This window comes from Egretta garzetta, unplaced genomic scaffold, assembly GCF_000687185.1.
Source record: "Egretta garzetta isolate BGI_Z169 unplaced genomic scaffold, ASM68718v1 scaffold34, whole genome shotgun sequence".
Lineage (NCBI taxonomy): Eukaryota > Metazoa > Chordata > Aves > Pelecaniformes > Ardeidae > Egretta > Egretta garzetta.
The window spans coordinates 4,313,105-4,327,344 of NW_009259586.1; the positions used below are offsets into that span (position 1 = coordinate 4,313,105).

The 14,240-nt window shown below is 39.2% G+C and overlaps 1 protein-coding gene across 1 annotated transcript in view; it reads left to right on the forward strand.

The window, feature by feature from the left end:
• The first annotated feature begins 12 nt into the window (after nucleotides 1–12).
• The window catches only part of GRB2 (growth factor receptor bound protein 2), a 45,460-nt gene continuing 31,232 nt past the window's right edge, over nucleotides 13–14,240 (forward strand). Inside the window, exon 1 of the mRNA XM_009637838.2 lies at nucleotides 13–271. Coding sequence (XP_009636133.1) covers nucleotides 194–271 — 78 coding nt within the window. The 5' untranslated portion in view covers nucleotides 13–193. The remainder of the gene's footprint in view (nucleotides 272–14,240) is intronic.

Sequence of the window (14,240 nt, forward strand, 5' to 3'; positions counted from 1 at the left end):
GATCCGTGCCACTTCCCCTAATGGCCCGTCTCTTCCTCCTCCTCCCCCTCCCCTAGGGCGGATCGTCCCCCGGCCTCCCTGTATGTGAGAGACGGGGCCGGCGCCTCGGAGGGAGCCGGGCCGCGGGAGGAGCGGAGGCTTCGGGGAGCGCTTCCTTCCCAGCGCCCGCACCGCCGTGCGCGGCAGCCCCAGCATGGAAGCCATCGCCAAGTACGACTTCAAAGCCACCGCCGACGACGAGCTGAGCTTCAAACGGGGGGATATCCTTAAGGTAAGTGGAGGGTGAGGGCCGGGGAGTTCCCTCTGCCGCCCTGGGCTTGTCAGCTTCTCTCTTGGGTCTCTTCCTGTCCACCAGACCCGACCGCCTTCTGCATCCCCAGCGAACGCCATCTCCTCTTAGCAGGGCACCTCACGATTTCCTCAGTCCCAGCCTGACCTCTTTGAGAGCAGGAGAGTCTGTTTTGTTTCTGTGTTAAGCATGCATCCCAAAGTCTCTCATTTCTCTCTTCTGAGATTGGAATATTTGAAAACTTAGCCATAAACATGGTAGCAAATAAGCAGAAGTACAAGATAATCTCTATGCTGAATTCCCTTCTACAAGAGGAAACCCTGAAAGTAACCAAGATCAATTTGGTATTCCTTTCCTTTGCCTCCTGCCAAGGATTCCAATATCAAAGAACAGCGATTAGATTATTTCTCAGTAGATAATCTTTTAGCATCAGGCTGTCAAATATTGGTGCTGAGTTTTATCTTCAGTCCTGATGAACTCGAGTGATAAGCTTGTGGCTGAATATGTAATGGAACTGTGCAGATATAAGTGGATGTTGGGAGTACATTAGAGGAATTTTGGTCTATAGTTCTTTCAATATAGAAAAGGCTTTTTAGGCTTCATCTTGGCTATATTAAAGGAATTTGACAAATATTTTAATTTCTAAAACTTTATTTTAAAAAAAATGGACACACAGATCAAGCCCAAAATTTTATTTTGGGGGCAGTAGGATATAAAAATCTGTAGTGATTTGGCCTCCGTGAAGCATAGCTCTGAGCTTCACTGCTTCCAAGTAGTAAGAGCCACATTGCAGAATGTTTTAATGGAATTTCATTCAAAGTCAGTGTTTCTTCATAAACATATAAAATGGGCTTTACCTTCCTAGCGTGATGTATTTAGTATTAAAGTATTTTAAGCTGCTGCTTTCTAAAATGCTTTGAGTGGAAACTGTTTTGAGAGGTGCCTATCCTGCAGATGTAAGGCTGTAACTTTGTGTATGCTGACAAATCAAGTCCTGCAGACCTCAGTGGGATTACTCATCTGCTCAAAATTTTTGCCAGGGAAGGGCTTTATTTTAACTAGTGTTTTAAGAGAAGTTGGAAAAAACAACTTCTACGTGTAAACTTAATATGTGTCTTTTGTAGCTGATGTTTCAATAACACAATTGCGGCTTTGTTAAAAGTGCAGTAATAGTGTGTGGCCATCAACAGGTAAAGGTTGCAAAAATGTATCCTGCTTTGCGATTGTTAACTTTTAAAATAATTGCTCGGTATATATCCTTCTCATCCCTGGCCCATAATTGGCCTAAAAATGCCTGTTAGACCTGTACACCTCAATTCCAATGTTTATGTAAATTACCAGAATATTTTCTTTTGCTGTTTTTAAACATTCAAGATGATACTAAATTTTAGAAGTCTTCTGTGATATCGTTGCATTTATTTTTCTTAACCTGAGCTGTATTCTTCTATTTTGGGTTACTGCTAGTTACCCTCAGCTTTTATAGTGTATTTGAAGTAGAGCACAGCTGAAGTCATCTTGTAGAAAATGCTGAACAGGAAAGAAAAATGAAGTATAATGAAATATAGTTTATTTTAAAGTGTAGTCTTAATGGTTTTCATCTAGTTTGGTATAGAAGTTTGCTGAAGTACATGAAAAAATGTCTTGTAAAGTTTTCATTAATTTAAAAATAATTTCACTAAAAATTAAAGGAAAAAGTAACTTTTTTTTAGACTTTTGAAAGTTTAGTCTGTGTTAAAACTCTCATGACTGCACACAGTGGCTGATAGTAAGATGTTCTTGAGTCCTAGCCACTTGATGTCATCCCATAGATACAAATTTTGTCACAATAATAGAAACGTGGTATGTGTGCTATTACACTACATTAATAATTGTATTTTTCCTAGAATACAGAAAGGGATTTTCCTACTCTACGCAAAACCCGGGCTGAACACTTCCTGAAAGTGTTGATGAACAGTTCTTCAAACTGTATTTCCTTTCAGCTTATATTCTGAAAATGCTTACAAATTTTACATATTTTCTTCATAGATGAGTAAACCGAGTCATAGAAATGGTAAATTGCTCAAGAATATCACTAAAGTTAGTGGGAACTCCAAGAGTTTCAGGAATCCTTCTTCAGAACATGGTTAAGATGAATTCTATGCAGCATGGTGAGGTTCGCTGGCTAAAACTGACAGATTTCAGACAAATAAGCCAAAACCAATTAGAATTGTCACAGTTTGCTCAGACTGGCAAACTTCTGTGGCACTTAGTAATTTTGAGAGTCTGGTTTGCTTCAAATGTATTTCAGGTTGTGGAAATTAATTTCCATCGACGTGCCACGTCTGTTTTGCTAGTGCTTTGCTTATGACTGAGAAATCTCAGGGTATCCCATTCATGTGCCTCATGTGACTGGTCTTATTAATCAGGTCAATCCTGCTGCCCTCAAATGAACTGGAAAGAGAAATAAACTTATAACACGTTGAATGCACCTGCACACTTCACTCTTTAGATACCGCTTGCTGAGGCACACACACGTAACTTGACATGTAGTGAAGACTTCCTTAAATCTAGCTATTAGACACCTGTCTTGATGCACCTCTGGGAAGTTGAGGTAGTTGGATGGCATATATAATGATGGCAAAGGATTATTTTCATAGTGAAATGTTATGCTTTGGCCACACAAAGGAAAGACTAAAATCTCTTAACGCTTTAATTCCCACTCCTTGGAAGGCCATGTTGCTCTTTGTGGGGAGAGAAGGCAAAGATGCACACTGTCTAACTCCCCTGATTTCAGCAGATAACTTGCCTATGATGTCATGGTGCCATTACTGCTGCGTACCCACATATTCGGGACTTGACTGAATAGCATTTGCACTGTAGCCATTAAGCTGGTTGTTAGTAATCTTGTGGCTGGTTTCCAAAAGTCAGTGAAGATCGTTGACCTTTGGCTTGCAATTGTAAAACAGATGACTGAAGAGGAAAAGCGCTTGGCCTTCTCTTTTGTGGGCACTACATGGTAAAAGCTGCTTCTATGATTTTTGTAACCCTGGCAGTACACTGGATCCCCTTACGCCTTTGTCTAGTGGCCTATAGCAGTGTGTGGTACTGCCGTTCAGGAGATGCAAACTGACAGCTTTCTTTAAACTTTTAAAATAGGCTAAATACCACTGGCCGAGCCTTTTCCAGAGAAAGGAGAGATTGCTGCTTCCTTCTGTGTCTTCTGATTACAGTATAGTGTTGCAGCTCTCAAGATCACCGTTCCTTTTATGTACTGGTGGCTGCTTCACAAAAACTTGCTGGTGACTGGCATCCTATTGGGGGTGTGAAGATAGCCTGTCCTGTCACTTAAAAAAGTAAAAAAGGGAAACTGAGGGATTCCTACTTGAAATTTTGATTTACTGTTTTTCACTTTGAGTAGTTGATGGTTGTCCCAGTCTTTTCCCCTTTCACTTGCTGTATTTATTGAGATTGGGAGTAATTAACTTCAGTCTCTGTCTGTATTTGATATTCAGGTTTTATGTCCCCAAAAGCTATTGTATTTCTAGCAGATTCTGGTTTTGTCGGCCTTTGTGCTAACTGACAGGTATCCAAACCTAAAGTGCACTAATACTTGCTGGTGGTTTGGTAGGAGCCAGAGTGGGGAGGAGAGAGGAAAAAAACATCATTCTTTCTCTCATCTCATCATCATTTCTTTTCTCTATTCCTCCTACACCTAATCTGAAGTGTACAGTTAATACCATGGTGCTCTGATAACCATTTCTGCATGTTTAAGAAGCATTAAACATATTCATGAATATCTTGAATGTCAGAATTGTGGTTGGTTTCTTTTTTTTAAACTATAGACCACTGCTCCATTTCCTCTTTTTTCCTTCTTCTGTTGTAGGGTTTGGGGCATAGCTGAAGAGTGATCTTCTGAAGGACTGAATAAGTTCCTGTTCCCAGTAGTTGTAGCATAATTAATTCAGGGACACTTACAGATTATTTTTGAGTAAAATTATTCAGGTGGTGTTTTAAAAAGAGGGCCATCATCTTTAATGTTGGGGTTTTTGCTTTTGTGTGACACGCAAACCAGTTTCCCTGTATGGTAAAATAAGGAATTCCTTGATAGGATTTTGATCACTTCATGATTTCGCTCAGCAAAGTCAAGATTTTTTTTTCCTACTCTGACCATACACTTGATAGTCACCACAGGTTCTGTTCATGTGATTATTTGCCACCAGACTTATTTTCTTTCTGTTAGCCTTTAAGAGGATTGAGTGTTTGCAAACAGTTGATGCTGAGATAGCATTTTCAGTTCCTGCATGAAAAACATTTTTTTTTGTGTCTTGGATACAGTGAAACAGTTTTGAATAGAGGGAGGAGTATGATAACAAGGGGAGCACGGCCTCCCTTCTCTTCTTCCTCATCCCTTGTCTTTGACCTCACCTGCATTGGTTGTTATGCTGCGCGGTCTGCTCTGGAGAACAGAATTTCATGGCTTGCTAAAGAGTAGTGCAAAGACTTCCTCTGTTTTGGGAGAAATTGTCTTCATTCTCATCCTTCTCCCTTCCTCACACAACTCCTTCGCCCTTCCCCGTTTTTTGTAAGGGGATGAATAATTCAGTGTGGTCTTGATGATTTTAATATGTGAGAAATGGTTTTCTGAATTAATGATTCGGGCAAATTGCAAACACTGTGTGCTTTATAGTGAAATAGGTTAAACAGGTTGCCCAGGGAAGTTGTGGAATCCCCATCTTTGGAGATACCTTAGCACTCTGATCTAATTAGACTTGGTTTGAGCAGGAGGGTGGGTTGGGTGACTTCCAGAGGCCCTCCAGTGTATGTTATTCTGTGACTTAGCTGTGAGTGGCCACTCTGTTGTGTGTGATGGTTGATTTGTAAAGGTGTGCTTAGGTCACGTTCCTTGGCGGGCGGCTTTGAATGAAGATGACACTTGTCATCAATATGTGATCAATATTGCAGTCTAAGACAACAAAACTGTCAGAAAAATACAGAGACTCATAAAGACAAGTAGTTATCTTAAATGTAGTTGGTTTGGCATCCTGGCAGTTGGAGATGTGTGTCACAAAGAGGTGTTGCTATAAGAGGTTGCATTTTTCTGGCCTACCCAACTATGCAATGCCTATGTTTTTAGTATGAACATATTGTTCCTTTTTGTGCATGCTACTTCAGATCAATGCCTATGTTTTTAGTATGAACTTCTCACATATTGTTCCTTTTTGTGCATGCTACTTCAGACAGTAGTCTGAAGGTGGGATGTGTTTTATTAGCCAACTTCTCTAGGCATTGGGGAGAAGGCTTGTGGGACGGAACTACCTAACCTCCACAAGGTACTTGTGCCCAAAAAGGAAAACACTCATGTTCTGTGTTTGTAAAAGAGCTTGGACCTGCCTAGAGCAAGATTGCATTGCTGAAGGTGTCTGTGTGGAAGATGTAAATATGGAGTATTCCAGACTGAAGGTGTAAAGTGGTCTTTGCAAGCAAGGAGTAAAGCCACTCGTCCTTAAAAATGGCATCTTTGTTTTTATTGAGTAGCTATTTGTGATGAGTAGTTAAACTTGTCACTGAAAGTGGAGAAAAATTAGCTCTTGTGCACGGTGTGCTACCTGAAGTCTACTGGAGTTTTGAATGTCAAACAAGACACTGATTTAAAGTCAGCTCAGCAGTCAGTTAATTTTATTAATATTGACTTAACGTGTATTGCATTCTGTTACAACCAGGGGAAATTATGCTAACTTGAAGCTCCAGCTGCCTTTTGCCAATTTAATGGAAGTGCTGTTGTTACAACTTCTCCGCAGGGTCCAGCTTTTGATATGGCTGGTGTGACAGACTTCTAAAAAGTGTTAGCACAGACATATCAGCAAATCAAATTTTGGTTTGCAAGATTATTTATCTGCTTTGTTCAACGTGTGTGTCCAACTACAACCAATGTGATGTGCTCTTGTTTGTATTTACTGGCAACACAAAAATGTTGTCTCTCCTCTTTGGTTCAGTGACATTTTTCTCGTGATAACTACATGATGAGGGAATGTCTGAGAATTTCAGATCAATAAAATCTGTTATTCTGAGGGACATCCCAAGTGTTAATGGACTAACTTTGTTTTAGATTTTTTTTAAATGAAAATGGTAAAAGCTTGATCACAGTTCTGGGAAGAAAAGAGGGATTATGACTTTTAGTGGTATGTATAAAGGATTGAGAGTGTCATAAATGTGGTATTCATAGCTTTCCAGTTTCTGTGCAGAGCCCTGCTAACTGGGGGAGGAGGGATCCTGTTTGTAGTGAAATTCAGACTTTTCTGATTTCTCACTATAATCAATAAGGATCCAACTAAGTAAGGGAAGATAAGGAATCCAATTTGTTTGTGTACAGCTCAGCCTAACATAAGCAGTGAACTATGTGACCCCTTGATAAAAGCCCTTGTGCTTTAAAGTTGCCAGTGGCTATATACCAGAAATCAATAACTAAAGCCTAAACCTCAGAAAAAATACACTGGGTAAGACTAATTCTGTTTCTTTGAAAATGAAAGAAAATTAAGTATTAGTCTCCTAACAACACTGGAGCCAAAAATCTTATAATCTCACATTGAGCAAAAAGGGAATGTAATTCGTCAAACATGATGAATTTTACAATATAAATCTAAACTGGAGGAACTACTAAAGATAACATTAGCACATTTTCATGATTGCTGTGGGACTGAACTGTTGTATTAATTTTAGGCTGTTACACTGATGATGCCAGATTTCCATACTTAACTTGTTGGCTACCTTTGAACTAAAACCTTTGCTAAATTGTTAATTATTTTATTTATGTAGGTCTTGAAAGATTTGAAAAATCAAACCTGGTTCTAGAACCATAACAATAAACAACTTTAAAAGATCCAAATAAGCTCTCCTACCCCTCCCCCTTGCCCCCTGCCAAGAAAGCACATTTAAAGCCATTCACATACATGAACTAGTTAAGATGAGTTTTGAGTTTTTCCTGTGTGACTGTGTATGTAGCTTCACATTTCTTCTGGTCTGTGGTCTTGAATTGCAGACTGTCCTTTCCAGGTTTGACAGCAGAGCGTTGTTAAAGCAGTAAGCAGAACCGAGAGGAGTCTGTCGCGCCGCTCTGCACAGAGGCCTGTGGGGATGTCCGCACTGCATAGTGAAGAGATTGGGACTGTATCTTCTGTAGCTATGCCCAAACTAATGTTCAGGTAGCTGGAGTAATGATAACATGATGTCATTTCAACATGATTTATGAAACTTATACGGGACTCTGGATGAATACTTAGTCTGCACTTAGTTCTGTTTTACAAGTTGTGTGATGCATTCGTGTCTGAGCTGGCTACTCTGGAGATCTTAATTAGCAAGATGTGTAGCAAAGGATAAGCCTATTTCCCTTCTTCCCCCCTGCCCTCATTCCCTTCTTCCAGTGCTGCAGGGATAGGTGCTAGCCAGAGAACTGAAGCTATAACTTGTGAATATAATATTGAGGTAGAAGAGTGACCAAGGAAATGTATTTATTCTTCCTTTGACTCCTAATCTTATGGACTTAGAAATGGAGCTTTTGTGTAACAATTCGTTTCACGGGGGTACTAGTGAAAAGAGGCTCTAGGTCTCAATGGTTTGTTTTTTTTTTTTTTTACTTGCTTTATTTAGCATTTTGTTAGGAAAGCTGCCTTTGATCTCTATCACTTCCAGTTTTCTCTGAAAATTCTGTAAAATTCAAAATGCAAATGAGTAGGTGACTAGTATGTGTTCTGCATTTCTACACAGATCAGCAAAATGATACCACAGTAGTTTGATACGCAAGTTCTTATCTGCAGCTTTATCCCACAGTAGTTCTTGCTCTTTCATTTCCTTTGCTGGCTCTGCAGTGACAGTTAATGTTATCTCCCAAGTTGGGCAAACATCAGTGACTAGAATATACACCAGAAAATAAAAATGTGTTTTGTAGATGCTTTGGGTCTTGGGAGAGAAAATAGAATAAGAGAATACTTTCTATGATTTTTTTTTTTTTCAGTATTTACAGTGTGGGGAGTGCTGTATAAAGTTAGTCCGTTCCCTCATATACCCATATCTTTTTGGGTGGAACAGCAGCATTGTCAATCTCAATCTGTCAAGCTTCAAACTGCGCTTTGTCACATTCTAGGCTCATGCCCTGTTGCTGAGTAAAGCACTGCTCATGAGTGGCACATGCCTTCAACTTTGAAGTCATCTTGTAACACCTCATAAGAGTAGGTGTTCAAATGGAATAGAAAAACTGTTGTAAAGCAGACTGTGGTGGAGCCTGAACTTGTTCCCATGTATTATATGCATGATTGGTGCCACCATCTGACAACTCCAGTGAGAATTAACTTAAGAATGTGTTTTTTTCACGGTGACGTGCTAAACACAGGGCGTTGTACGGATGAGCTCTAGTAGAGCAAAAAGTGAACTGACAGTCTCCAAAACTACTCATGATAATTATTTTTAGGATATTTATTGTATTTCTGAAACCCAGATGCTACTTTACAATACTTCCTAATTAGTTACTAGATGCATCTGAAATTTGCATTTTAAATGGTTGTGTTCATAATTTTCCTCAGCCTGTATTTCTCTCTTTACTAAACTAATGGTGTTTTTACGGAGATACTAAATAAAAGGCCATTTAAAAAATGTCTTAAATGTCTTGAAGAGCCTAAGAGGCTTTTTTCCCCTTAAGGAATGATTGCTCACTTGAGTTTCTGTACCTGATCTTGGATCCGTTTGTCTCCAATTGTTCGAGGTTGTGAAAACAGAATGACAGTTCTGTTATTGAAGGTTCATCGGATCGGTTGGTTTTTTGATCCCCTGGGGGCAGGTCAGACTGGTGACTGGAATAAGGCAAAAGTTAGGACAGCTATTTTTGTCTAGGAAGTAGATTGTCAGCCTCTGTAGAGTAATTAATTCGTAATTCTGATGTTCAAACATTACTGACCTTTATAAATACAATACAGAAAGAGAATACTTAACAGAGTGGATTTATTCTGTTTGTACCTGCTGAATTTAGCTTCTTTGCATGAGTTCATGCCAGCATGTATGCTTTGTCGTGAACTGTGTGTTGGCTCCACTGCAGCTGGACCTCATGCAGAGAGCAGAAAGCATTTTTTTTTTTTTTTTTTTTTTAAGTTCAGTTGAACTGCAATTATACTGTTTGTTTCTAAAACCTCTTATTTAAATAATTTGTCTTTGGAATTCATGCTTTCTGCATTGAGCCAACCTACTTCTTGCTCTAACTTGTACTAAAACTCTACAGGTTTACATGTGGAGGAAAAAAAAAATGCTGCTGTTATGCAAAATTGTTTCCCTTGGGAGGAAAGGGGGGAATTCTTCATGAGTTATGTATGAGCCAGCAGGTTCCACTAATAATAGCAGCTCTGCTAGTGCAGAAGACTTGTGGTCTAAGCTAGTCAGCCCTCTGGTTTGTGAGAAATTGGCACAAAATTTTAAACCATGCAACAGCTTGAGTAGGTTTTTCCATTATAAATCCTTATGTGCAGTCAAATTTTGAGTATTCTTTTGTTACCTACACTTCTTTAGCATAAATATGAAAGTGATATTTTAACCATTTGATCTGGCTTTTACTTTTTGCTGTTAACAGTAGATCAGGGTCGGCTTGGAAAGAGCTATGCTTAGATTCCAGGTTTAAGTAAACTTACTAATTTATTTCAGAATACTAGGAAGGATTTTGAGCTGCAGAATTGTGCATCTTTTGCCAGTTTCTCTGGAAATTTTGCCACTTTTACTTGAGGTATTTCCCTGAGCTCCTGTGTAGTTAAGGTCTTGTGCCCTAATCTTTACCACTTACTGGGGGCATAACTAACCAGGGAAAACTCCCAAGTTCTTGGGGTCGGGGGGGAGGCAAACAAGTGCTCAAAGTGTGTCCTGCAGTTGCAGAGGAAGGGAAGAAACAAATGCGAGAAAGCAAATGAGGAGAAAGTGGCAGCTGTAATGGAGACAAGCATCATGAAAACTTTTAAAGGTGAAATTTGACATTTAAAATGTCATTTTCCCAACCTTGCCTTCAAACAATACTTGAATTTTGGGGAGATCAGCTTGACATCAGCTTGACAAATGTCCCATCTGAGTCAGCATCAGGAAAACCTGTTGTGCAGCTAAATTTTATGTTTCTTTAATGTTTGCATATCCTTGAAGAATACTTTTTCAAGCTGTGTCCTTAGCCCTGGAAGTGATAAAGCATGGACTGGCAATTCAGTCTCTCTTCTGACCGCTGGAGTGGAGGAAGCAGAAGTTGCTTCTGCTTCCTCCTTGCCTTCACTTCTGTCCTTATTTCTTAAAATATATTTTGCACTGACGCCTCTGCCCTACCTCTTAATGAAACTATAGTTTGTCAAAAACTAATGTGTGGATTTGTGTTTGTTTTGACCATTTGTACCAGGGCACTTAAACTTTCTTCCAGCATCAAGCTGTTTTAACACTTCTTTACTCCTTAGCAGGAAGTGATACATTCCTCAGTTTTTTCCTGAAAATTGCTTTTTAGGTTAAGAGTGTAACTTGCTTTCTGCCAGGATGGAGACTGTTGTGACTTCCTAGGAAGACCCAGGTTGAAACTAACAACTGTCTTTACAGGGTCACAAAACATAGAGATAACCGAAGTGATTATAGTTGACCCGGCTTTCCTGGCTTCCGCTCCTTCCTTTACAGCTTGTTATGTCTGGAAATCTTGCAAGCTGTTACCTTCACTCAGTTTATTTAGGTAATATAAAAAGGAAGAGCATAGGTAAAAAGAGGCTTCCGATGTTTCTATAAACTTTCTTGAGCTTTCTTTTCCTTGAAAAGTTTGTGTTTCATTCCACTTGGCTCCGTTTGGATTACAAACATGTGCATGATGCTGCAGTAAGATTAGAGACACTGTTGATGCTATATGCATTATGAGTAATAAGTTACCTGTAAAACCTCCTTATTGAAATGAAAAATTATTTCTAACTTTAAAAAAAAAGCTGAAGTTATTAAATGTAAGGCAATATGTTGATATATGTATGAAGATCCACTCTGCAGTCTGGTCAGCTACTGAAATCTACCTGTGGGTGACTTAATGTGAGTTGCAGATGAGCATTCTGTGGAAGTGTCTGGGCTACCCCACAAGAGTATAGTTCTAGACCCTTTTGGGCTCCCTAGTTTAAAATCCTCACAAAGCAAATACAGTTATAGCACATATACTGTCTAACTGGATTTAACTGGGTTTTGTTCAGGATTGCAGTCCAAAATGAGAAGTCTGACCATACCAATCAAACTCTTGTAAAACCACCTGTATTTCCCTCAGTCATGGTCCCCAAAACTCCTAATTTACTAAATGAGGGGGCAGGGGGCATCATCCAAATGAGTGGAGCTAGCTCTCATGTCCTAAGGCAGGGAACAAATAACACTGCTGGTGTGTGCTTGGGTTTGGCAAGGTTTTTCAGGACTATCATAGACAGATTTGAGCTGACCTTTTACGTGGCCTTTGTATCATGTTGCTGACTACCTGTATTAGTCAGCTTTCTCCTATTCACTCTTGGTTGCCACAGATAATACTAAGTGTATTATACTTTTATAATGGATCATGCTTTAAACTTTCTCCTATGGAAGTAAATTCTACACTTCATAATGTTAAAATACCATCCTGTATCATTCTGGGAGCAGTTACCATCTAAAGTGAATTATACACAATTTTCATGATTAAAAGTAATAGAAAACTCTATACATATAATGTTCTTGTAGTCTTTTCTGAATATCTGTATTATTTGCCATTAGAGACTGGGCTAGATGGACCCCTGGAGTGCTGGCTGTATTTGGTGAGACATTTAGCACTGGACATCGTCTTCTTCCTTGTATAAGGTCTTGGCTTCCTATAGCCAAACTTTAGTGACTTTCTTAGCTGGAGACTGTATCTGGACTATTGTGTTGTCCCAGCCACTGATGGCCACACCCTTTATGCATCTTTCTAAACTCATTTTGAGTCTATATGTACATTATAGCATTACATTTCCATAAGGTAAACTTGTACTGTTTGGAAAAAATTTATTCCCTTTGTTGGTTTGAAACATGCTACCTGGGAATTTTACTGACTTCCCCCCCCCCCCATACTTCTCATGGGGAGAATAGATTTGCAAATGTCTTGTCTTTGTTGCTTTTTTCTGAGAAGGAAGTTGGGGGAGTCTGATCTCCTATAGCGTAAAAACCATTCCATACTTCGATTTATCCTTGTTTCTTTCTCAAATTAAGTTCATTTTAATATTAAAAAAAAAATACTAACATGGGTTGAGTGTAGGTACTCAGAGTATTCAGGGCCTGACACAGAACAGATTTACAGTGTCAAAACAGTTGGTTTGGTTCTTTCTTAACAGAATATTAGGTAATGTTTCTAATTTGTTTTCAGATTACTACCCCTGTGATTCCAGGATATCTGTCGAGGAGTAATAGTTTGTTTAAAACCTGTAGCTTCATGTAGTTACGGTTCTTTGGGGTTTTTGCTTGTTTTTCTTCATGCATGTTATTTGGCGTATTGTATTTAATCTGACATTTATCACTTGGTCTTTTAGTTTTAGAAGTTACCTGTGCAACTCATCAATTTTAAGATTTGAATACCCTTAATAACTGTCTTGGCGAACTTTGCCGCTTCACCCCTCTGTCACCTTCTCAGATCACTTGGGAAGCTGTTGACAGTGGGATCCCTGTGGTACAGCCTCCCTCCACCATGGACACTGACCCTTCGGTTTCCATGTTAACCTTACATTAAGCCACTGGGGGTGGGGGTTTGTTGTTAATGAGTACACTTGTGGAAACAAGTAGCCAAAAACCTGAGTTGTTTGGTTTGTTTCATTTTTTTAAATGAAGCAACCCATATAAAACCTAGAAAAGCCAGAGTCTTGCCCTTAGAACTATTCTAGTTTATCTCAATTAGCGATTCATCTGTCTTCTGTATGGAGTTATATTTTTGTTCTCTCTTGCCACTGATTAAATGGAGGTCTGAGGTGAAGACTGCTTTTTGCTTTTATAGCTTTGCCAGAAGAGCCTGGCTTCCAAACAGCTGCTTGAAAGTCAACTTAATTGGATAGCTGTATTTCCAGGGAGGTTTTATGGCTGCATACTAGCAATATTGCTGAAAACCAGCTGGGACCAACCGGCATCTGTCATGGTGTAAGATATGTATTTAATATCTTTAGATAAGGCCTGATCCGTTTGTGAGTACGTTAGTGAGATGGTTTCCACATATTGAGGTCTTCCCAGAACTCCACTTTTGGGAAAATTTTTTTAATGCATCCACGCTAATGCATGGTCTAAAAATCCCATTTTGTTGCGTAGGAATGATTGACCCCTGTTCAGGGCCCCTGGGGGGAGGTTTTTTTGTGGTCAAGGCATTGATCTCCTGATTGGAATCTCCCTGTAAGGGAGAATATTAGTGCCTTAGCTTTTACTGAGACTTACAATGAAGATATTGTGCTCCTATAATGTACCTGGGAGCTTAAAATTAGTCTGTGGTCAAATAACATACCCTAGGGTGTCAGTGACCTGCATTATGATATCCCTTCCAGGTTATTGCAATGGAGCTGTAACGAGTTCTATTCTTGTTTTAATTTGTTCTTGACCTGGAACAATTCTTCTAATTTGAGACACTAATTAGGAGATGGTTTTAGTTATCTCTGATCTTTTCCATAAAGAATTTGGTGCCTCAGCTGTGTTGACTTTAGGATTCTGGAGCAAGTTACTGCTTTGGGCATTTAGCATCTGCATTTCTGCATTATTCATGTAAGGACACTCTTTGATTTTCTTTTTTGCCCATAAGCCAAGAAAGCAGCAATAGACTTGTAGAGATCTCTGGTGTTTCTAATAGTGTGTTATTAAAAGAGATATTGTAGGTAGTGCATATTTTTAAATGAAAAAATTATTCCTGTTTTAGCATACTGTTTTTCTTTCTAACCCTGAGTAACTTTGGACTAGTGTTTCTTTTCCCAATCCATGTGAT